Genomic DNA, 23,711 nt, shown 5'->3' with positions numbered 1-23,711 from the left:
ATATGCCTGCTTTTGAGGGAGCAGGTGCTTAGCAAGCCCCAAGGATTCAGGTTTCACAACAATCCATACTTTGTGCTGACACATGCAAATATCTTAAAAGCAAATTTTCAAACTCTTAGCTCTCTTAGAAATTTTCTTCAAGTTCTCTGCATTGTGAATTTAGCTGTAAATTCTGTGGCATGGTAAGAGTAGAGCTTTGATCATCTCAGTCTGGAGCTGGACAATATCACCTTTAAGTTGGGGTAGAACAAAGCTGTAATTGCTGACTGGCCAGGTCTCTTTGCCAAGCTGCTCATTTTGATCATTCATAGCATGAGGACCTCATTTTGTAAAAATCCTTTTGTTGGTGAAGACAGCAGACAGGTTCTGTTTTGTCCTCAGAGAGGGTGGCATGGTGCCAGTGTCAGCAGCCAGCAATCCAAAGTGTTGTGTTTAATCACAAGATTAATTTTTCCTTTTTTTTTTTTTGGCTTTTCCTTTCAGTATCACCGAGCATGACATGTTGTAAAACAGTAACACTAGTTGAACAAGGATTGGCTAACATCTCTGAGCCCCCTGGCTATGTCGATAGCAAAAGGAACATTTGTCTTGATGAGCAGCCAGTGCACTCCCAGGAAACCAGACTGGGAAAACACACTTGTCAATGGTTGGGCCATGTGCCTGGAGAAGAATTAGTGAAGACGAAGCAAGATGCATCCAGGTGTAAGAGCTATACTGGGGCTTATGTTCATACTTTCTTACACATCCCAAGCACCTGCATGTCCAATAGCAAGTCATATACTTGAGTCTTCCAGGTAGAGATCTAACCCATTAATGGTCTGTGGCTACAGTAGGATATATTTATCCTAGCCTTTGGCCATATGCAAGTGAGCTTCTAAAAGGAGGTGGTAGTAGATGCAGACTGAGTTAAAAATTTGTACTCATCCTGCTGAACACAGTGACTGCAAGAGGTTGTGCCTTGCTGTGCTGCATGGTGATGGTAAAGTGATGGAGACAATGAACTACAAAGTATTTCCGTGGAGAGCTTTCCCCTGAAACTTCACTGACTGCTCTCATGCACTGTCTCACTGCCTGCTGGGAAAAGGCTTCTGATCAGCAATATAAGTGGGTCACATAAGTTTCCTGCATCTTGCCAGGCCCCCAGGCAGCTCTAACCAAACCTTTTTCAAATTGCTTGCTTGGTTTCTGAACATAATTTATCAGCTGGCATGGAGCAGTGATTTAACTAGTTCAGTCCCTGGTGCAACTGGATGTTGTAGGAAGAGCTGTAAATGTCCTGTCTCCCTTTCTGCATGCTGCTCTCTAGTAGAAGAGGCCATCTGATATGAGGAGATGTTGGTGACAGTGTTGCTGGCCATGTTCTCTAGAAGGCAAAGATTTTAGGCTACTGTCTTCCCTTTTGGGCAAGGGTGAGGCTGGTTCCAACTGATGCTCGGCTCCAGCTGTGCTGGCAGGTAGTTTTTGGGTGGGTTTTTTTGTTTGTTGGTTGGGGGTTTTTTTTGTGTACTTAGCACTACAGTCCTGTTCATGTGAGATCTTTGTTCAGAGGAAAGGAATGCACTGATGCACAGGAAAAACTCTCTCCTTGCGTGCTTAGATGGAAGTGCTGGTCTATTAGTCTGTTCCACATTATCAATTAATTTCAAAGCCCACATATGAAATGTTGTGATTTGGCTCAAATGTAAATGGGGAATGGACCTGGAGCCTGACACAGAGGAACTGCAGCTTTGGTTGCAAAAGCTTTGGGGGGCTGGAGTTCGCAGCCACATTAAGACAGAATATAACTGGGAGTAGCTGGAAGCTGGGCACATTTGAACTATTGTCTTCTCACGCAGCTGTGATGGTAGGAGATGATTTGAATAGAAACAGCGTGGTGTTTCTTCATGCTTGTTTAGTTCCTGTGTTGTGAGTATCTCAGCAGTCTGCAAACACTGCAGGCACAACTGCTTTTACTCTTTCAAACCACAACATTTCAACACACAGACCACCTGGTAACCAAGAGCTATGACAAACTATGAAGAATCTTTCCCCATGTGGAAGGTGATGAGCAGCTAACTAGTAAAGTTGCTTCTGTTACTGAACTTCAAAATATTGAAGTGAACTGGTGACACAGGCTTCAGCATCTGCATTGCAGATTTGCACCGATCTAGGAGATCGATCTTAAGCTTAGCTATGTTAATGGAGTTTTCTACCAGACTGCAGTTAATTTCCTGGTATGGGCTGGCAGCATCCACCTGTAAGGTTGTGTCCTTTATGCAGAAAGGGGATGCTTAAGGAGCAAAATATGTCAAAGTGACACACAGAGTCCAGCCTCCACGTGTGGGTGCTGTGATACAGCAAAGTTCATACAGCACTGGAGACAGCTTAGCAACAACTAACTGTCTAAGATGTGACAGTATGAAAACTGAAAATTGAGGGGAAGGTAAAATAACAGGTTAGTGTGGTGCTGTGTGCTTGCCTTTCATCAAGTACACAGAAAACACAAGCATAAAGCATCTCTTCCTAGAAAAGTCTTAGAAAGAGGACTTCGTGCCTACTGAAAAATCCATACATTTCCAGAATTCAGAAGTTGCCCAAGAAGTAATGAGCAAAGGAGTGTGTCCCTTCTGGAAACCTCTTATGATCCAGAGGATGCAGTCCTTATTTTGCCTGTTTGCCTTCACCGACGTCTGTGCAGGCACACTGCGGTTAGACTGGATGTCAGGCCGAACACAACGGGTTTTAATATTGTTTGCACACAAAGGAAGGTGTGGTGTTAGAAGTAGCTTTTGATGCAAAAGCAAATGTCAAGCAATAAGTGCCACTAAGGGAAGAAAATGTTGTGTTGTTCAGCCAACAACTTCACTGCTTAGAAAAACCCAAACAAAAACCTGACCAAACCCAAGGCCTTTTCAATAGGGGATGTCCAACAAATCTTTCACACTGTTTTCAGTCTGCAAATCAACTTGTCACAGTCACTGATTTCTAACATTTCAGATCAGGTGGTAAATGCTGGACTTGAACTCATTTAGGACCCAGTACCAACAAGCACACGAGAGTGGCACTTTCACCGTTTAACGTGGCCCTGTGAAGCAGCTGCAGATCATTTACTCTGTCTCCTGAGTCACAGTTTAGGAACCCTTGATCCAAAACGAATGTTGTAAATTGTCCCCTGTGGACCTGGGGGAAGTCATCCAAGCTGAAGACGGATGGGAAATTACAATAATTTGCAAGAGAGATGTTCCAGAGAGGTTCTGCTTTTTTGTGATTTGTACTTGGGGAGGGGGAGCTGGAGATTTAACTCTCCTGCAGACAACTGCTCAGAGCCTGTGCGCAGAGCTGCTCTGGAGATTGCCGTTCGGTGTGGTATGAGTGCATCACGGGGTGGTGGAAAAACAAGTCATGCATTCTCTAGCCTGTCACCGCGGCCCTTTTTCCTGCTCGAAGGGATCTGAGCAATTGAAGTTCTTTGTCGCTGGTTGTGTTGTCGTAAATGAGCAAGGTTCAATTGTCTGTAATTGGAGCAATTCACCGCCTGTGTGTTTGTGAAGGCGAGCGTTTGAAGTCGAGATGAATATGTGGGAAACAAAATCCTGGTGGAAAGTGGATCTGTTTCTCCTTGCCTGTCCCTCCCCTCTGCTGCCCAGGCAGCCTTTCTGCCAGAAGTGCACACCCAGGCTGACTTTTCAGTAGGGCGCAGCTTTGTTGGAATGGTTTGAGTGCACAGATGCCGTACGGTCCTCACCCCGTGGGGAGGGGTGGTACAGCGGCTCCGGTGGGAGCACACTCTGGTCAAACTCTTTGCTTTTTCTAGCTCTTACAGGATGTTCTGGATTTACTTTAACCCCTTCCTTATCTTGCTGGCACAAACGGTATATAATTTAAAACATGTCCAGTTCAAGGCTGGGTTCTTCTCTCTTGTCATCTGTTGCTATTCAGAATGAAGATACTTGCATTTTCTTGCTGGCTGTGTTTGCTGTATCTTTTGCCTAACCATATCATTACCTCTAGCCATTTTTTACCTCAACATCCACAAAAAGACCCTGGGAAAATAAAGCCACAGTTAAGTGAATTCAAGAGAAGCAAGAAATACTAAAGGAGCTGCTGTGTGTCAATTAAAGACACATGGCAGATGCCTTTTCTCATTCTGCAGTTAAGATAACTGACACAGAGCCTTTGTTTTTGTTTTTAAGAACCTTTTGAAGGAGGGCTCTTTTCTGTAGAGCCTTTGCAAGCATGGAATTTTGCAATTCAGAAATACTAACGAGTCTGAAGTATTTATTAATTAAGCAAAGATGATTGCTTTTGTTCATGGCTGGAAGGGATTCATTCAAACCACAACCTCCAGATGCCCTAGGGACTGTGGTTTGCCTTGAGCTGCCATGGAGAGGGAGAATAGAGAATATGATGCTTCAGAAAGTAAATACAGAGTTAAAGTGTCTGTATGTGCAGTGCTCCATTTTGAGGGAAAAACCAGGATCCAAACAGTCTTCTGATTAATTACCAAAAAAAAAATCAAAGCAAAGCACCATGAAAAGCAAACAGATTTGTTAACTTGCCAATTAGTTGATTGATCTGATATGGTAAAAAATCTAACCCCCTGCTGATATCTGTGTTTAATGTTGAACAGCAAATGTTGAAGAGCAGATGAAGTGAGTGTGTCTCTCATGGCTGAGGAACAAACAGAGTAAAAAGGCTGTTTTCCTAACGGCAGTGTATGAAAACAGGCCTGTAAGTGTGTCAGAAAATTAAGTACAGTGTAAAGGAGAAGCCTTGGGAAGGTTGCTGTGATAGATGAGGAAGAGGATGGGCCCCACTTCACATCTGCATCTCCTGCAGCAGTGTCAAGATATTGATTTAAAGACTTACTGTAGTGTCTGTCGCTGATAATCATTGCAGCTATTCTTTCACTAAATCTGTGTCTATCCTTAGTTGATCTGCATCTCTTGAGACTGGCTGTAGCAATTTCCAGTTAATTTTTGTTGACATATCTTTGTATTTGTTTAAAAGGAAAACGTCCCAGCACTGCTGAGGGAGGGCAGTTATTGCTAAAGGTGAGCTGTGCCTTAAGTGAAAAAACTTGCTAAATTGTGAACTATATATAGACAAACTGGTGGGAAAAAAATAATCCTTGACTAGGTCACTTGTTCTAGCTACTTGAGTGTACTTCTTCAGGTGAATAAGAAAGAGCCTTTTTGAAGTCCATTGGGTGGGTGGAAAAATACTTCTGGTAGGATTCAAACATGCATCCTGGAATTAAGACATGAAAAAGACTTTTTTGGCTCTGCAAAAGAAACTATTTTTCATATTCAAAGAGTACTTCAGGAATTTAGCTTCCCAGAACGTGGTTCATTTCTACCATGGTGGTGCCCTTTGCAGTGCAGTGTACAGGTACAGTGTACTCCATTTGGAGAGGTTAGGAGCTTCCCTTGGAATATGAATTGCAGCTCTGTGCTTGGATTTTCCAGGAGTCATGTTGAAAAAAAGGGAAAAAAAAATCCCTATGAAAAATGTTGCCAGTGATATATGAGACCAGGAAGTTTTGGGCTGCTTGTGTTATGTAACAAATTTATAAAACAGCTTCAGGAAAGGTCTGTAGTGATTGGAATATTCTGATTTAGTTAGTTAGTTAGTTAGTTAGTTAGTTAGTTAGTTAGTTAGTTAGTTAGTTAGTTAGTTTCCTCCCCCTCAAATCAAAGGAGATGAAAGCACATTGGCAGATTTGCTTGTGTCTCTGTGGCTGTTCTTCTGTGGTGTGCAGCCCCACTAGAGTCTGTCTGGTGTTGAAGAGGAATGTAAAGGAAAGTATCTCAGAGTTTAAGATGTTTTATAGTATAATCCAAAACTAGTTTGCTTGTGGCATGCCTTTCAGGAACTGTTCAGGAGAGGAAGAGTAGGAGGGATAAGGGGTTCAGAAAAACTGAACAGTAAATTATTTTAATTACACCGTGACAGCTGTTCAGCAAGAAGTAAATGTTCATGTTGTTCTGAAAAGCAGAATGATGGTCCCTACTTTTTGGATGAAATCAAGGGAGAGGGGGGGAAAAAAGCTTCAGCAAGGTTCAGGAGCAACTGGGTCTTGTAAAAGTATGCATACAAATGCTAACTATTGCTATTGGAAGCCATGGCGTAACTCCACAGACAAGACTTCCCACAGTTCAGATCTGTATCCAAACCTCTTGCTTGAAAGTTTGGCCTGGAAATTTCTTAATGGTTAAATCATAAGATGCTTGATGCTTCTCATTCTGGTCCCAGCTGGGAATCTGGAAAGTGTAATGCTGAAGATGAATATTCACTTTGATTCTTGGAAATGACAAGAAGTTTCATCACGATTTTTTTTCTTCCTTTCTTTTTCTTTTCCTGAATTGGTTTGCCTGCTGCATATTGTTAGCAGATGGTGACACACATTGCCATTTCCACAATCTTCTATTTTGGTACAGGAGCTGCTAATTGTCCCATTTTGACTTGGGAGTGTATTAAGCTTTGTTAATGATCTCAGGTAATTGTAATCCTGGCTTATGTTCCTGAATTATCACAGCAGAGTTGGAAGATTTTTAGTTCATCAGGCCTAGAGCATAACTGTAGCTTTACTGATACCTTTGTGACTTAAAAAACAAACCCCACACCCCAAAACCACAAACTCCACAGGCTTTTAGTGAATCCTCAGGTATTAGTAGGGACAACAGCTTCCTTGGCAGTATGTGAGCAAGCTGCTCCTCAGTCTTTGAAAAATGATGGGGTTTGGGGTAGAGCAAGTTCAGTCTGGAGAAGAGAAGGCTCCAAGGTGACCTAATTGTGGCCTTCCAGTATCTGAAGGGGGCCTACAAAAAGGCTGGGGAGGGACTTCTCAGGATCTCAGGTAGTGAACAGACTAGGGGTAATGGAATGAAGCTGGAGGTGGGGAGATTCAGGCTGGATGTGAGGAAGAAGTTCTTCACCGTGAGAGTGGTGAAACCCTGTAAAGGGTTGTCCAGGGAGGTGGTTGGGGTGCTGTCCCTGGAGGTGTTTTAAGACCAAGCTGGATGAGACTCTGGCCAGCCTGATCTAGTGTGGGGTGTCCCTGCCCATGGCAGGGGGGTTGGAACTAGATGATCCTTGTGGTCCCTTCCAACCCTGACTGATACTATGATACTATGAAATAATACACAAATAAAGCAATGACACTTCCCCTGCCATGGTGGCTGCTGCTGACATCCCAGCCTTGCTGCACTTTAGAGTGGAATTGGCAAGAAATAAATACATCTCCCAGGCTGAATCCCATTTCCCTGTCTCTGTAATTAAGATGTTATCGTCTCTGAGGATGTTTTCTAAGCAAAGCAATTTTGTTTTCTGTCAACCTGAATTTAATACCTGTGCACCAAAACAAATATTGGAAGACTCCCTTTATATTTTGTCCCAGATGACAAAAACATTTAGACCTAAGATGGTGATGCCATGTTTCATCATTTAAATAAAAAAATATGACTGCTAATGTGACAGTCATTGTGGACTGGTTTAGGTTTTTACTGCTCCCCAAAAGCATTTTTGGTTCTGATAGGTCCTGTAATAAGATTTTACCTGCAGAAGCAGCTGCCTACAGAAGCCTGCCCTAATCCTGTTAGATGGCAAGCAGAGATGTTGCAGTTGCTGATGTGCAGGCAGGGAAGCTTGGGACTGGGGCTTGCTTTGTGCTATTAAATGGGAAATGCCTCATCTAAGCCAGGGGGTCACAGGCGTTCAAGAATGCTGTGGCTTTGCTTCTACCTTAGTGGCTCTTCTTTGTGTCTGTTGAGAGAGAGCATGGCAACAGCCATGAATCTCCTGTATGTGTCACCTTTCCCTCTGAGCCTGGATCATCTTTCTGCTGATGTGCCCATGGGCTGCAGGATCTGTGGAGGCACCTGAGAATTTGCCCCGCACACAAATTAAAGCAGCAATAGCACCGTGTTCGTCTGCTGTATCAGGTTGTGGATGTTGCTGCTCAGTCAATTCATTTAGCAACAGGGCAGTAGGAGGAAGGAAAGAGGGAAATGGAGCTCACAAGTTATTCAGTGATTTCTCTGGGAGACTCAAGGAAAGGAGAATAGCTCCAGAGAGGGAGAGCACATTTCTAGTAGACATGTTCGGAAAAAGGCTGTTCTGACCCTGCTGCTGCTTGGGGTTTTTTATTTCCCAAAACTAGCAACAGAAATTAAGATGCTACTGGGGAAGGGTGGAGATGAGAACAAGCTTCAGTTTGATGCAAATGGAGGGGTGCATTTAGTTCTGTAGCTTTTCCACCAGGCTAAGCAGTGTTATTTTGCTTTATTATTGCTATTGCACCCTTGGTTTGTTTTGAATTGCATGCGCCTCTTGCTTGCAGTACAATCTTCCACGTTTGTTTGCCCTCTACACTACCCTCTGCTGGATTTAAGAAGGATTTTCCATCTGTGTCCCTGTCCCTGGAAACAGTCCCAATCCTCCAGCAGAGACAAGCTGTGAATTGGTTCGGGAGGACCCCCGTTCTGCCCTGCTGTTGCTGGCATCCATCCTGCAGAGAAAAGACGTGGTGTATAAAATGTGGCTTGGTTTCAGAGCAGTGCATGGCCGGGCAAGGTGATACACGATGGGGCTGTGATAGCAGGGGACTGAACAGGATAATGTGTCCTATTCTGCTTTATTACTTTGGCCGTAGTTGTTAGGTCTGTTCCAGCTTGTGATTAAAATGTTGCCAAAATAGACTGAATCACTGGTGATTCTCTTCTGATCTCCTGTCTCAAGAGGTGGCTGATACCAGCTGGTGGCTTGGGAAGGGGTAAAATGGCTCAAAGCAGGTGACCATAAGGGCATGTTCTTCCCCAATGCAAAGTTTGTTTTATAGGCTGAAGCATGAATGCCTCTTGTGCTCTTCTTTTCTTACTTAAAGCATTTTTTTTTTAAACTCCATTGAAAATACTGATGTATTAAGTCCCCCTTATACCAGCTATGCAAATACTCTTTTTCAGTGTAGTGAGAGTAAGGTAGATAAATGTCACACTCCCAGTTCATAAAACCCCTTTGGGAGTATATTCCAGAGATAAATTGAAGATGGGGTTCTAAGAGAAGCTTTTGTTTTATTATTGCATATTTGCTTCAGTAGTTGGTAGATGAGAATGTTTACCCTTTCTACCCTATCTTCTGTATCTTTTTGCAATAAAGGTACCTCTATCTCTTTGTTTCGTTCATCTCTTCTGTAAAATATGAAGTCTCTAATCTTTTTGGTTCATACAGGGAAGCCTTGCAATAACTGTTGTAATTTTGAAGCATATGTGTCTAGAAATCTTCAAACAAGAGGGTTGGGATTGGGACTGGCTTCCTTTCCCTGCACAAGCAAGCTATTGCATAGATAAAAAGGACTTGGGTAGCAGCTCTGAAACGTGTTATTCAGGCCATGGATCAGTATTGTTTCCAGATTTCAAGGCAGTACATGATCTAGACAAATCTGCTAGTACCTCTGGCCTTAGTTAGTTATAGATTTCCTGATCACCTCTCTCAAGTCATGGAAGACATTTAACTACTATTCAGCAGCATCACAGGACATTTCCTTCCTCTCCTTTGTACAAGTCTTTCTAGGTGCCCCAGTGCTGCAAAGAACAGCTGGCAGACAAATGTGTGTGCCTTCCCCAAACACCTGAATTGTAGTGGCAGCTGGATGGTCCTTCATGGCTTTCTAACTCAGGCCATGCAACATCCCTGCAGTGAAGCAAGTGGCACACATGGTAGAGAGATAAGGTCCTCCAATAGGATATTCCCTACTAGTATCCACACTAGACTGTACTTTTACACTGATGTCACCATCCCCCTCCTTATCTCATACTATTTCTTTACCTGTTTCTCTCTCTCATTGCAGCACACTTATAATCAGCTGCCTTGTTTCCACTACACCACTGTCTCATTAATTCAAAGACTGAAGATGTGCTGGATGTGTTCTGCTGGTATGTGCTTGGGAATGCAGTGAGCAGTCCGTACAAATCCTTCCGCATCGGTAGCTGAGGTCACCTCGAGTGTGGCTGAATTGGGCTGTTGATAATTTGAATTTATTTTTTAAAACAACTCTGTCCAGCATCCCAGAGCCACTCACATTTCTGCATTGCTGGTGGGGACAATATGGGCAACAAGGCTGGTGAGAGGCCTTGAGCACAAGCCCTAGGAGGAGAGGCTGAGAGAGCTGGGGTTGTTTAGCCTGGAGAAGAGGAGGCTCAGGGGTGACCTCATTGCTCTCTACAACTACCTGAAAGGTGGTGTAGCCAGGAAGGGGTTGGTCTCTTCTCTCTAGCAACCAGCACCAGAACAAGAGGACACAGTCTCAAGCTGCACCACGGGAAGTTTAGGCTCTAGGTGAGGAGAAAGTTCTTCACTGAGCGAGTCATTCATCATTGGAATGGGCAGCCCAGGGCAGTGGTGGAGTCACCATCCCTGGAGGTGTTCAAGAGGGGGTTGGACATGGCACTTGGTGCCATGGTCTAGTCATGAGGTCTGTGGTGACAGGTTGGACTCGATGATCTTTGAGGTCTCTTCCAACCTTGGTGATTGTGTGATACTGTGATGGGAAAGCTGGAGAACAGCCTTCAGTCAGGGAGGAGCTACCCCATGCATTTTTTCCGTCAGAGAGGCAAGATCTGGCAAACACAGTTCTGTCTGTTCAACAAAAAACTTGGGTTACAGATTGCTGAAAGGTCTGGAATATCATGAGGGTCACTAGTGGTATAAAACCCAAGTAAACTGCTCTTCATTACTCAAGGAAATGCAACTTCGGTGGACTCAAGATGGGGGCCTGTCTCTTGAGCACTGTTATAGTAGACACAGCATTAATGTAATAATTGAGATGTTTACAAATTAGAAACACTCTTTTGCATTCCACATGGCATCTCTGAAAATGCTCAGAAAAACTCATTGTGTGCAGCATGTGTATCCCTTTCAGACAGAGGGAAGTAGCTTTCAACCTCCCTGCACACCGTGCTGGGCAGATGGACTGTTGCTGGAAGTGGTGCTCACTGAAGCACAGACTGAGAGCAGTGCAGCTACGTGCTGTGTTATGAATTACTGCTTCATCCAGCATCTTTTGGAGGTAATGCTCCAATTTCCCATTTAGTAAGGTTTCTGTGGCTTGATAGTTCCCTTATGTGAGTTTTGGAACAGGCTGGAACTTATTCAGCTGTTGCAGTACAGAGATGCTGGTGGCTAGCCATATGCAGACAGAACTGCAAAGGAATGTTGCTGGGCAGCAGTTCCATCTTTTTCTAACCAAATGGATTTAAAGCTTCCAGTGTGACAAGACAACTAGTGTCTCTCCTGGTGTGGTTATTTTGCAGTGACTCCTTACTGTCATGACCTGAAGACCAGCCATACACTCAGCTCTCTTATTAACTGCTGGTAACAGTGGGGTTTGGTTCCAGCTGCTCAGTGTGGTACTGATAAAAGGTTGCTGCATGTTTGAGAAGCCCTGGATTACATTTGTCCGTGGCTCTTCCAGCTTGCTTGGCATTTTAGGCTTTGCTAAATCCAGAGCTGAGAAAGCAAACCCAGGAGTTTCCCATAAAGGTGTTTGTCTCTGGATTTGTGCACTCACTTTCATTTGCCCATGCACTGGCAATCAGCTCCTTTCCATGAGGCACCAGAGGGTTTACTGCTGCCAAGGGTGACTCTGTTTGCAGTCCATTAGATGCTTGAAGTGCCATGAAGACCTACTGGCTCACTTTGTTGTGAGCATTATCCTTCTCCTAATACAATGTTGCTGTGTACTCCTGCCTGTAGCACGGGTGTGCAGTGAATGCCTCCAATTACAAGTGCACATGAAAGGCTGCGCTTCTCCAGTGCTGCTACACTGCTATGGCTTATTCCTTTACATGGGCTTTCAGTGAGCACTGATGGGCTCTGTGAGCCCTGAATTCACTGAAGAACACAAATTTCAAAAGCACTGTGTTATTTGCAAACAAGCCCAGCCCCTGCCTGCCCAGGTCCTGCTGCTGTGAGCATGTGAACGCAGTACCCAATGTTTTTGCTACTTTTATGGGTGCTCTACCAGGTTCCTGGGCTCCCAGCAGCTACCAACCATGCAGAGAGCATCTCTGCACAGCATGTGCATTGAGTTTAGCACAATCAGTCCTGTCTGTAGTCACTTTGTGTGTGTAGCTCCTAAAAGCTTCCCACTGGCTGCAGGGTCAGTCTGTGCCTTTGCAATAGGTCTGGGATGGCTGGGTGGCTCCTGAACTTGAGGATGATGATGGATATGTTTACACCTGTGGTTGTGTCGCTCAGGATTGGTTATTGGTATTCCTGTTCCTTCTCTATATTTTTTCCACATCAATTCACATGACAGTAGTTTCTTTTCTCAGATACTTGGAGGCTTTAAAAGAGGAGGATGGGAACATGCTCCAGGAGCACTCAAGCAGCTTTGTGAAAAGGCTAGAGTGTATTTTACTTTGGGGGTGGTATATGGCCCAGATAAGACTTTTTGCCAAGGACCATTGGGTCTCAAGTTAACTTTTTAATTGATTTAGCGCCTCTGATCTGTACATTGCCAGACATGAACCACTAGCCTTTGGATGGAGTCCAGGGTGTAATGGAAAATTCACTGAAACCCCATCAGCCCTTGTTAAACCTGAGTAAATTTCAGCCCAGCACATTTCTTGTGAATAATTAAACAGAGTTGAGCAGGTGATGGATTTGAACATCTGTCTCTAGTGTTCAGTTATATTTCAATTAGGAAGGGGCTCATGAAATTCATGAGGGTTTTGGTGGTGGAGTTTTGGGGACTTTTTGCCTCTTGTGATGGATAACTGCACCTGGAAACCCAGGGCAGATTTTTGGTATCTTCCACTGATCACCAGCATGAGCTGTTCCATCTGGCACTCAGTTCTCACCTGCTCCTGATTTTCAGTAGTAAATTCTTCAGTATTTACTTCTCCTTTCCCCCATTTTTAAGTAACATTGAGATTTGTTATTCTCTGTTCTGATATCACATTCTATCAGTACAACTGCTGTACTCATAGTGAGGATGTAGTGCTATGGCAACAATACTTTATCTGCAGTCTTGCCAGTGAGTAAGATATGGTGCAGAAATTAGCTCATTTATCAAAATCTGATGTGGCAGAGCTGAGCAAAGGACCTGGCTATCCTGAAGCTCCTGCTATTTTCAGAAGACCTGCCATTCTGTTTCACATTGGTTTTGACACTCGGATACATTCTCTCCTGACTGTCTCCAGTGATGCCTTGTTAAACCTACAGATGTCTTAGCACCTTGGAAAATAATTTTAGATATACAATAATCTCTAAGCTATCTTTGGTAGCCACAGAAAATGGAAAATGAGCTTTCCCCCCCTTCTGTTACTATTCCAGAAAGGTACTTTTCTGTGATGTCAGAGTAGGAAAGTGCATATAAATGGAAAAATCTCTCCCAGACTGGAGTATGTGAGGAATGTGTTAGATTTCCACTGCTAGAGAATAAAAGAGATCTGCCTTTGTCTGCTCTGTAGTGCAGGCTGGACCATGTACAGCCTTCAGGGTGCTGTCTGGCACCTTCTCTGTCCTGTGTACACACTGGGAATGGGCTTTAAAGTACAATGTTTACATATAATTCCAAATTCTGCTATAATACAGGTCTTTAGAATCAGTCCCTTGATAGCCCTTTCATTTCTGGTCCAGCTGATATGGTACTAGATTGGAAGGACTTTCACCTCTGTGTGCCTGCCTCTCCTCTGATAAATCATCTGAGCCATCCAGGCTGTTGTGTCTTTCAGGGTAGGGCAGCTTTCAGGCAGCCCAGGATGCTGAGTCCAGCTCCCAGGGCTGCTGGGTATCAAGATAATAGTAGAAATGCTAAATATTTGGTCAGAATTGTACACATGGATGTTACAATACACAGCTTGGTGCTTGTTCTTAACTGTCAGGGTTTAGCTGGAAACCCTTGGAGAAGAATCACATGAGGACAGGCTGCTACAGACTGATGGACACAGTCTGAAAGTTTTAGGTGAAGTTAGGACCAGTGCTTAGTCAAATTACGTTTGCTTGTTGACTCCTCTTATCTAATTAGGCCCTTCTTCACCAAACTGCTTCTACTTGTATGCACTGAATCAGCTATCCCATGTTACTGGTCTGCCACTCTATTGGTGGAAGAAATTGACCCAAATTAAGAGATGCTGTGGTTCCATGTTATAAACCTATGCCTTGTGATTTGTGCAGAATAAATCATCTAGTTGCCTCTCAGCTACCTGTCTGAGACCAAAGGGAGTGATGTGTGGTAATCTCAGATCAAATATTAGGTGCAGCTGGGCAGCCAAATAGACAGTTCTTGGACTCTTTTTATTAGGTGGGGAAAAGAACCCATAGTTTAGTTGCCTGTCTCTACTCTTGATGTTCCTACACCTTCTCTCCTCACAAGTAGATTTCACTCTCTGTCTTGTGAAGCGATGCTTCATGTTCTGCTCATCTCTGACTTTTAGGCACCCAGCACTCCAAGGAAGCCTCTGCGTGTGTGTGCTTGTTGTGCTTCAAGCTGAGTGTAAAATGGACCATTTGCCTTCTTCATGAGGTAAATCACAGATGCATCCTGGAGTGGTATGCCTCACACCTGCCCAATTCACGGGAAGGTGCTGGGTGCCCCGAGCTGGGCTCCAGGGAAGCCAACACTACGGCCACTAGTGTGGCCCTAGCACAGACACTTTGAGATCTGCAGAATCAAAGGTAATCTCTTCTCGGTCCTGCAGTGGGCAAAATGGTCTGTCAGTAGTTTGTGTCTCATTTACAAAAAGTCTTAGTGGGTGAAGTGGGGAAACAAACAGCTTTCAATCACTCTACAAGCCAGTGTCAGAGCCAAGAGTAAAACTCAGCTCTTGAAATCACAGGGTCCATCCTCTGTGGTCTGCTGTCTCTAAGCCTGTGTAAGGTTTTAATGAAAAACAGAAAATCTTAATTCAGAGCAGGATCCAACAAAAACATCCTATTCAATTACATAATTATAGGTGAACTTAATTATAAGGCACAAACATGCCTTGCTGCAAAGCACCAAGAAGAAAAAAAAAAAGAGAAGGCAGAAAGGATTATTTGTTGTCTAATTTAGCAGAGGAAGGCAGCTGATGATGCCTAAGTCTATCTGACACCTAGCAAGTCTTGTGATCCTATTTGTTAATCTTTTTAACTTTCCATTTTATTAGGATAGGGTTTCAAGAGCAAATAGGATAAATGAGATTAAATCTGTCACCCTGAGTTACTCTCCTTTGAGTTGTGAACAGAATCACTCTATGTCAGGGAAGTATAATTATGAGGGAAATGCTGTGTATGTAATTGTGTGCTTCATTCAGAAGAATCAGAGCTCCATAATTATCTCTACTATGCCAGGGTGGCGTCTGCTGGCTCTTAATTTCTACACCAAACAAAACCATTGAAGGTTTCTCTCCTGAGCCATTCTTAGCATACCTGCAGCAGTAGCAATGTTATCCCTCAGGTCTCCTGGTTCAAATGAGGGATCCAAACTAACTTGGAACAGAGCACCCTCCATACATTTATTTTCTCATCTACCTTGAACTTGAACATGACCTTTGGAGGTCCCTTCCAACCCAAACCATTCCTCTATGACTCTGCATTGAGAAATAATGGCTGTGGGGAACAGAGAATCTTCTGAGTTGTACAAGTGCCAGGTGAGGCGTGTCTACCTGCTTATGCAAAAAGCAAATCATGGCATATCTGGTGCTGTGTTCACTTAATTTTTCAGTGCTCTAAAGGTATTGTCTTTGACCTCTGCAATGACCATGATTCTGCAAGTGCTCCAGCACACACAAAGGGTGCAGCTTTCATTGACAATAACTAAACTGTAATAGAAGAGCTCTGGGTTAGGTAGGACTGGAGGTGTTGCTCCTAGATGTCAGGGTTCCATTTTTCTCTCAGAAAAAGCTGCTGGTGGTGCTCCATTAAGGAGCTATTCCCTGTTCTTGCCTTTATTTGTATGGCCCTATAAAGTTTGTGCAACCCTTCATGCTGTGTAATTCCACTGTGAAATGAGTTGAAGACACAAGAAGGTAGCCTTCTGAAATGTTGGGTTGAGTAACCAAAGAAAGCTTTGACTGCATGTGTTGTTTACCTGGATTCATAACAACTTCTGTTAGAAAAAGCACCTGAAAGGTTCAGCTGCATCTGTCCTGTAGATTGGCATTATTGCTGCTGGAGGCAGATCTCCTGGAGGGAAGATATGCACAAAGTTAAAAAGAAACGCACTACATGTTGTGGCCAAACATGTCTGCAGCTTTCTTCTTGAGGCAGAGAGTCAGAAGTCAGAAGCTCATGGAATACAAATGACCTGTGGGCTATCTGGGATGACCGAAAAGCTCCTCAAAACTGCCTGGAAGGACATGCTGGGGATCTGCTCCCATGCCAGGGTATGGGTGGCAGTGTGCTGAACAAATGCTCCCATCAGCTCCATTCCAAGTGGCATGTTCTGTCCAGGTGGGCTGAGACAAAGATGATGGCAGCTGAAGCTGGGGATGCGCAAGAAATTGTCTGGGACGGAGTAACAACAAGCTTAGGGGAGGCCCTGCAATAAACTGAACTATGGGAAGGGCCAGGAGAGGTTCAGGCTGGATATTAGGAAGAAGTTCTTCACAAAGAGAGTGATTTTCCCCTGGAATGTGCTGCCCAGGGAGGTGGTGGAGTCACCATCCCTGGAGATCTTGAAGAAAAGCCTGGATGAGGCACTTAGTGCCATGGTCTGGTTGATTGGATAGGGCTGGCTGATAGGTTGGACTGGATGATCTTGGAGGTCTCTTCCAACCAGGTTGATTCTATGATTCTAAGATTTTGGCATGATGGCTTAGTGATAAAACAACCTGCTGTTACTTTGTCTAAAATGATGTGTGCTTTGGGGAAGAGGGACAGGGAGCATGCAGCATTTTGGGGGGGAATCCTAGCACTAATTTTATTTTCTTTTTCAGACTTTTTTACAGTTAGGAGCCAGGACTTGATTTCCACATCTGGTTTTATTGGTCAGTCTAGTTTCAAAATGAGGCCCCTTTTGTCCCTGCTAATTTGACGTAATCTGGGATGCTGCATAAAGATTCTAGGAAGGAAAAATAGAATGGTAGTGAGCAGACCTTCTGGCTGATATGTCCAATGACTCACTCTACCCTTAATTTCAACTTTCATGAAGTATTTTCAGGTGCACTATTTACCCATTAAATGAGTTGTTCAATTTATCTTATGGCTAAAGTTTTTCCTAGTATTTTGATGTATTTGTTGGGACCATGACAAATGCTTACATTAATCATCTGAGACATTAATCATCTCTTCTCAGTTACTAATTATCCATAAGAAAGGGTTTCCTGTCCCTTGATTTGCCAACTTACTTGACTTTGCTGCCAAGAAAGTTTCTCTTCCACACTTGACAAGCAATGGGTAACTTCATAATCTTTCTCTGTGTAGGCAAATTTTTCATGGGAAGAAATTAAGTCAGTCATGCCCATTACTAAATCTAATTTTACTATAATGTAGAGGAAAGAGTCCTTGCCTGGATGGAATTCATCCTAAACTGCTTACTTCAGGATTTCTGTTGCTTTCCTTCAAAAGATCTGGCAGACACTGTTCTTAGTGACAGGCCTGCAACTTTCCATTTCATGGCAAGTAAGAAACTTCTGCCTTGCCTTGATTTGCAGTTGTCAGCAGCTGCTTTGAAGAAAACTGAGCATAATAGCAGGTCAGAATGATCTTGCTGCATGTTGAAATTCCATCTGCTGGGAAACATAAGGGTCTTGGGGTACATCATGGACTCATACTGTCTCCACCTGGGTCTGACTGAGCTAGTTCATCTCTACCAGCTTTCTCTTCTACAAGACCTGCTCCTTTAACCCAAGATCCATGACCACCTGCATGAGACTCAAATTCAAGAGAAAACCAGAGAAATGAAACCCTTCTCTGCTGAACTACCAGTCCTTTCCTATTCTCTTCTCAGGTGTTAATTTCATGGCCTTTGTCTACTAAGAACAGTCCCAGGAGAAACTTGCTCCAGGCCAGGCTGATTGAAGGGAAAGGTCCTTATAAAAGCAGTTTGCAGCAGCAAAGTGTTAAAAGCCTGGCTGCAAACAGGAGGGAAGCACAAAACAATCTCTTCCTGCCTGCTCACAAAGAAATGGGAGGAGAAAACATGGTGTCCTTCTAACACTGGCCACAAGAGCGTGGTTAACAGTGTCCCTTCAAGGTCAATAACACCATTCTCAGCTGTTCAAAACAGCCTATCAGTAGCAAAAGCAGTGCAAATTAGATTTGGGAGAATGCTGGTTGCTTCTTGTTGTTTTTTTCTCCTTTCTCCCCACAGGCTTCAGCCTGGCAGACAACCAGATTCAACTGTAGATGTAATTCAGGCTCCCATCCCAAATGTGTGTGCTGATGTCTGATTTGTGCTAATGGCAGCAAGGCTGTTGCTGCTGAATGGCATTCTGCTTGGCAGCTTTGGAGGAGTCCTGCCTGTCAAGGCAGGTGGCAACCTAAGGAGCTACTCAGTCAGGGGTCTTACTTTTGTCAGAGAGATTCTTTGTCCCACTTTTCCCCTTAGTTATGTTTTCAGGGTTCATGAGATTGATCTGATTTTTTTCCCCTCAGCAGCCCTGTAACAGTCCAAACCTTTTTATACAGAAGAGTGAAGCAGATTTAGTCTAGTGTTTAGAGAGAAACTCTTAGAGAGGCTGAAAACAGATGAGTGAATAAACACTGCGTTTTATTGGGTAAAGTGGCCTGTGAAGCAGGCTCTTTTCTGCCTTGGTCCTGCCCTCCTCTGCTGGGAGAAGTGTTCTTCTTTGCAACTAGAGCAGTCTTGCTATAACAAGCATGCATTTCTCCATCCTCTTTCCAAAGTCTCCTACTTTTTCTCCTTTACCCTTTATTTTCAGCTCCTCTCAGTTGGTTTGCTGGGTGGGCTGCAGCCTTTCCAGTGTTTCTGGAAAGTGTTCACATGGCAGATGCCATCCACTTTTCTCTTTGATACCACATTCTCACATACTGCTCATACCTGCAGAGCTCCTGCTGAAGTCTGACTTTCCCCCTGGAGTGGTTTTGTAGTGTTGGTTCTGAGTGTTATCTGGAGTTGAAAAGCACTCGGGGAAGCGTCGTGAGAAGTCAGTGTGCTTCTCTTGGTACCTGCTGCAGAGATCCCTGGCTTAAGAATCCCTGTTCGGTTTTACAGCAGTGAAAACTGAAAGGGACACCAAGTGCAACAAGGCTATATAGCAGATAAACAGAAGTGCAACAATGGGATGAAACTTTTACAGAGAGAAGCCAAATGCCATGCTGCAGATAAGGCTATAGAGCTGCAAAGCCCTATGAGCCTTGTGAACAATTGGTGCTTTCTGTGCTGTGGAACAAAGCAGCTTTACAGAGGGTGTCTGCAGGGTACTTTAGATCACTCAAACTGGCTCTATGGAAATTTCTGTTGTTAAAGTGCAAATTCAGCCTTTCTGCATGGCTGGTGGGGAGGGAATGAGACAGGCTACGTGGCTATGTGATGGTGAATGGGAAGAAACTACATGTTGCAGCTGAAAGGGCCCTTACCTGTAACTTTTCTTCTCCACAGGTGCCCCTGGTTGACAAAAGCCATCTCCCCAGCCATCCCAGTGTACAATGGGCTCGTGTTCTTGTTTGTACTGGCAAACTTCAGCATGGCAACTTTCATGGACCCTGGAGTTTTTCCAAGAGGTAATAGAGAATGAGACTGTCGGGGGGGGAGGGGTATCTGAAAACCCAAGCCAAAGGAGGTGTTAGGTATCCATATACACTGTTTGCTGGCTAATCCCTTTCTTCTGGTATTCTTTCTTGTGGGTGTTCTTTACTTATTTACTATACTCAGGTGGCAGTAGAGGTGAGATGGTAGTGAAATGCTGGATACCCTCCATCTCTCTTCTGAGCTAGGAGGTGTCAGTTGTCCTTGCACTTGCTGAAACTGGCAGTCGAGGGCACAGGCTTGCATACAATAGTTCTCCTGGAGTAGCTCTCCTGACTGATGTGATTTCAATTGCCATGCCCTGTCTCATGCTGGCACATTGGATTTAAGTCACTGTCTTCACCACAGGGGAGAGGCTAAACTTTCTGAAACAGCTTCATCAAAAGCAGACCTTCCAAAAAAGCCTTAAAACAAATACAAAGGCATTGAATACTAAAAAGATAATGATTAAGGCTTGCCATAGAGTGTCTAAAAATGTCTACATTTAGAAAGCTATGCCTGCTTAAATTAGTGCTGATTCACAGCTGATTAAATAAGATAAAAATCGCTCAGCTTTTGCAGTGGGAACCACAGTGCAGCTATCTCTTTTAACACATCCTAATGAGAGAATTATCACCTCATTTTATCCATCTTCCAATAATTAATCACATGCAGTTTGCAGCAGAGACTGCTCTAGGCAGTCCTGCTAAACTGATAGATCTGTGCTCTCTGCAAGCTGTGCTTCCTCACCTCTATTCACTGAATTCAATATCTGTTTTGAATCGCTACCTGACAAGGGCAAGGCACCTGTCCTGCTGGCTTCCCTGAACAGCAAGTGCCAGGTTCCTCCAGGTAGCAGCATCTCATAATGAGCAGCTGTCTGCTATTCCTTTCAGCTGAAGCTTTTGAATCCCTGTTCAGTGTTGCTGCACTGCAGTTAGAGAAATAATTGTGTGCAAAGGCAAACTAAGGCAAAGGCAAGATTCAGTCATTTGTTCAAGATTCTCTTAATTTTGCAAGTTAGTTCTTTATTTTGGACTTTGCTTTTAAAGGAGAAATACACAGGGAGATCAAATGAAACTTTCTCATCACCTTCTTTCCCTTCTCATGTCCCTTAACAGAAGGGAATCAAGAGCAGTGCAGGAAGAGGAGGAGTTCCTACAGCTCTTCTATCTCTTTCCTTTTATTTGTGGCCCAGGCCTTTCATCTCTGTGCTGTGCATGTGCTTGGTCTGGAAGAAGCTGGGAGCAAGGGGAGGGAGGAAAGGATGAGAAAAAGGAGGGAAGCCATCCTGGAAGAAAGTGTTGGAGTAGGAGTTTAGATATGTGAAGGAAGCAAACTGATATGGAAGAGAAAAGATGGAAAAGACTATAAATACCAGTGCTGGGAGGAAAGAGGAGCAGATGTTATTGCAGATTACAAGGGTGCATGTGAAAAAAACTATCACCACCCCACGCCACCCGCAGAGCTGCCAGTGCAAGGGGTTCAAAAATGGTAGGAGTGATTTAAAATGAGCATACAATAGATCTATTTGCTTTCTGTTATTGAAATTAAGCCTAATCTTCTTCATTTTCAAGCACCTTAGTGGATTTTTGACAGTTACAAAGTTATTTCCAAACCAAAACAACAAATAAGCAGCACAAAAGCTGAGATTCTAATTAAATCAAATGATTCCTGTGAGGAACTACCAAAACCCCCAAGATCTGTTACACAAATATAAGACTTGGCTACCCTGTGTCAGTGGGTCAGAGTGTTAGAATCTGTGTAGTCAGATACATTCCTCTGCCAATGTGTTCTTCTGCTAGGATCACTGAAAGCTGGAAATGCATGTAGGAGCTTACAGGATCCCTGTAAGATAGAACTTGGACTACAGGGGGAAGCAAACCAAGCTCATTCTTATATTGTTGAATAGGGCCTGAATCAAAAACCCAGGTCCTTTACTCAATTTTGAGTGATTTTTTAAATTTGTTTGCTTTATTAATGTTTCTGGTATGAATCAGGATTGGCTTTGTGTGAGTGGGTTGCCATTAAAACACCAAAATGAATGAGAAGAAAAGCAAGTATTAAATCACTGAAGTTGGAGGTACCCTGAGAAATGAGATTTAGAGTCTGGGTTGAGACTGACGACGTTTGTTGCTTGAATAGGCTCCAACTACAAACTGCCTTCCAATATTTTTGATAGGAATCTATTTTATACAAGCTCTTCAAATGTGTGTCAGTTCTGCCAGACTGGTATGTTTCTGCATAAGTAAATACATACAATGTGCAGACTTTTTGTCTGCACAGTCAGTATTTTACAAGAGCATTAAATGGTTTGACTGTTCTGTTGTCTTGTTTTCCTATGCCCATATGCCCAGCATGGGCTAGTTTATAATAGCACTGAAGAACCTGCAGATTGTATTTATAAAAGTGCCTAAGGGATTTGGAGTCTAGCTCTCACTAAGAGTCCCACTGACTAGTTATGAAGGCAAATTGTAGAGAATGGTGCCAGCACAGCACTATGCTTCCATGCACAGACGTTAATCCAGAGAATATTCTTGCAAGATAAATACTGCAGCTGAGCCAGATCCCAAGCTCATCTAAGTGAAAGGAGAAAAATCCCTCTGAAGTCAATGGAAATTGGATCATGATAACACATTGAGGGAAGATTTAATATAGAACTAAATGACAGTGATTGATGCCCTGTTGGGAAAATATTATCAGATTTCCCCTAATTTAGAGCCAGTCAGCCAATGCCAGCTGTGCTATAATGCTTAATGAGGTGTTAAAGAGATGTAAACTTCTTAGATTTTCTCTGACAGAAGGAAACAAATAAAGATCATAGGAATCTAGAATAAAAGATGAACTTTCATGAATGCCATTCTCCTTTTGTTCCTTGTCTTCACAATATATATTGCTCTGTTATTGACAGGCTTCTATTTTGTGCATTTATTTTTAAATGGCCTCTTTTCTTAAGCAGGGCAGTGCTTAGCTGAGATGATAAACCATCTGCCCTCTGTGTTGTCCCTAATCAGGTGACTGTGATATTGCATCCTCATCTTACTAATGGCAAAGAAAAGCTAAGTGAGTAGCTAAGGACCACAGAATGAGAAAATTAGAATACAGGACTTCCTGACTCTCAATCCTGTGCTCAGAGCAGTAGACCATGCTTTCTTTTTGAGAGGTGAGATCCTCCCAGTTATGTGTCACTGCTAAAGAGTGTTCTGGGTATGCTGTGCAGAGGTGAGTGTGGGATATGCTGTAAGAAAGTAAGCACTGATGCGAGGACTTCTCATGGGCACGCAGATTGGTTCAGAATGGTGTATCTCACTGTGGCATCAGACTTCCTGGAGCAGCAGGGCTTCATAATGATCCTGGGCTGGCACTAAAGTGCTGAACATATCATCAGCACTTAGGGTCATCTGAATTGGTTTCTGAGGTTTGAGTTAGCACAGCCTTCTTCTAATAGTTCTTAACGTAATTTATTTCACTTTATGCACTGGTAGGCTAGCATTGAATTAATCCCAAACACGCACAGCAGAACTCACAACAAACGCCTGGCTGATTTCCATCCCCTCTTTGACTCTAGTCTGCATCTCACCTCATTCATTTGCATTGTAGATGCCAGCTAAGGTAAGACTCAAACACCTCTGTTTGTCCAGGGGCTGATGATGAGTAAGACTGCACAGCATCCGAGTATGGGAGGTGCTAAAATGAACCTTGATCACTGAAGTGTTCTGCAGTCCAGACAACCTGTTCTGACAGTCCATCACTTCCACCACTCTGTTATTTCTCTGACAAGCCCAAGAGCACATGCAGTTCCCCTGCACCCAGGGCACTGCCCGGGTTAGCTCTTTCATCTTTAGCCTCTGTTATTTCCACTAACTTCTAGTTTTGCATTGAGCAGCAGATGAAGATGAAGATAAGGACGATGACTTCCGAGCTCCGCTCTACAAGAACGTGGAGATTAAAGGCATCCAAGTACGGATGAAATGGTGTGCCACCTGCCACTTCTACCGCCCGCCACGCTGCTCCCACTGCAGCGTCTGTGACAACTGTGTCGAGGTAACGCTGCTGCGGA

General features: G+C 43.6%; 1 protein-coding gene across 1 annotated transcript in view; it reads left to right on the top strand.

Moving 5' to 3' along the window:
* Positions 1–23,711, top strand: part of ZDHHC8 (zinc finger DHHC-type palmitoyltransferase 8) — a 112,988-nt gene that overhangs the window by 65,712 nt on the left and 23,565 nt on the right. The window contains exons 2-3 of the mRNA XM_009911008.2: positions 19,526–19,647; positions 23,538–23,695. Of these exons, the coding sequence (XP_009909310.2) occupies positions 19,526–19,647; positions 23,538–23,695 (280 nt within the window). The remainder of the gene's footprint in view (positions 1–19,525; positions 19,648–23,537; positions 23,696–23,711) is intronic.

The sequence above is a fragment of the Dryobates pubescens genome, chromosome 25 (assembly GCF_014839835.1).
Source record: "Dryobates pubescens isolate bDryPub1 chromosome 25, bDryPub1.pri, whole genome shotgun sequence".
Lineage (NCBI taxonomy): Eukaryota > Metazoa > Chordata > Aves > Piciformes > Picidae > Dryobates > Dryobates pubescens.
Note: the sequence above shows the minus strand (reverse complement) of the source record. Positions and strands in the feature narration are given on the sequence as shown.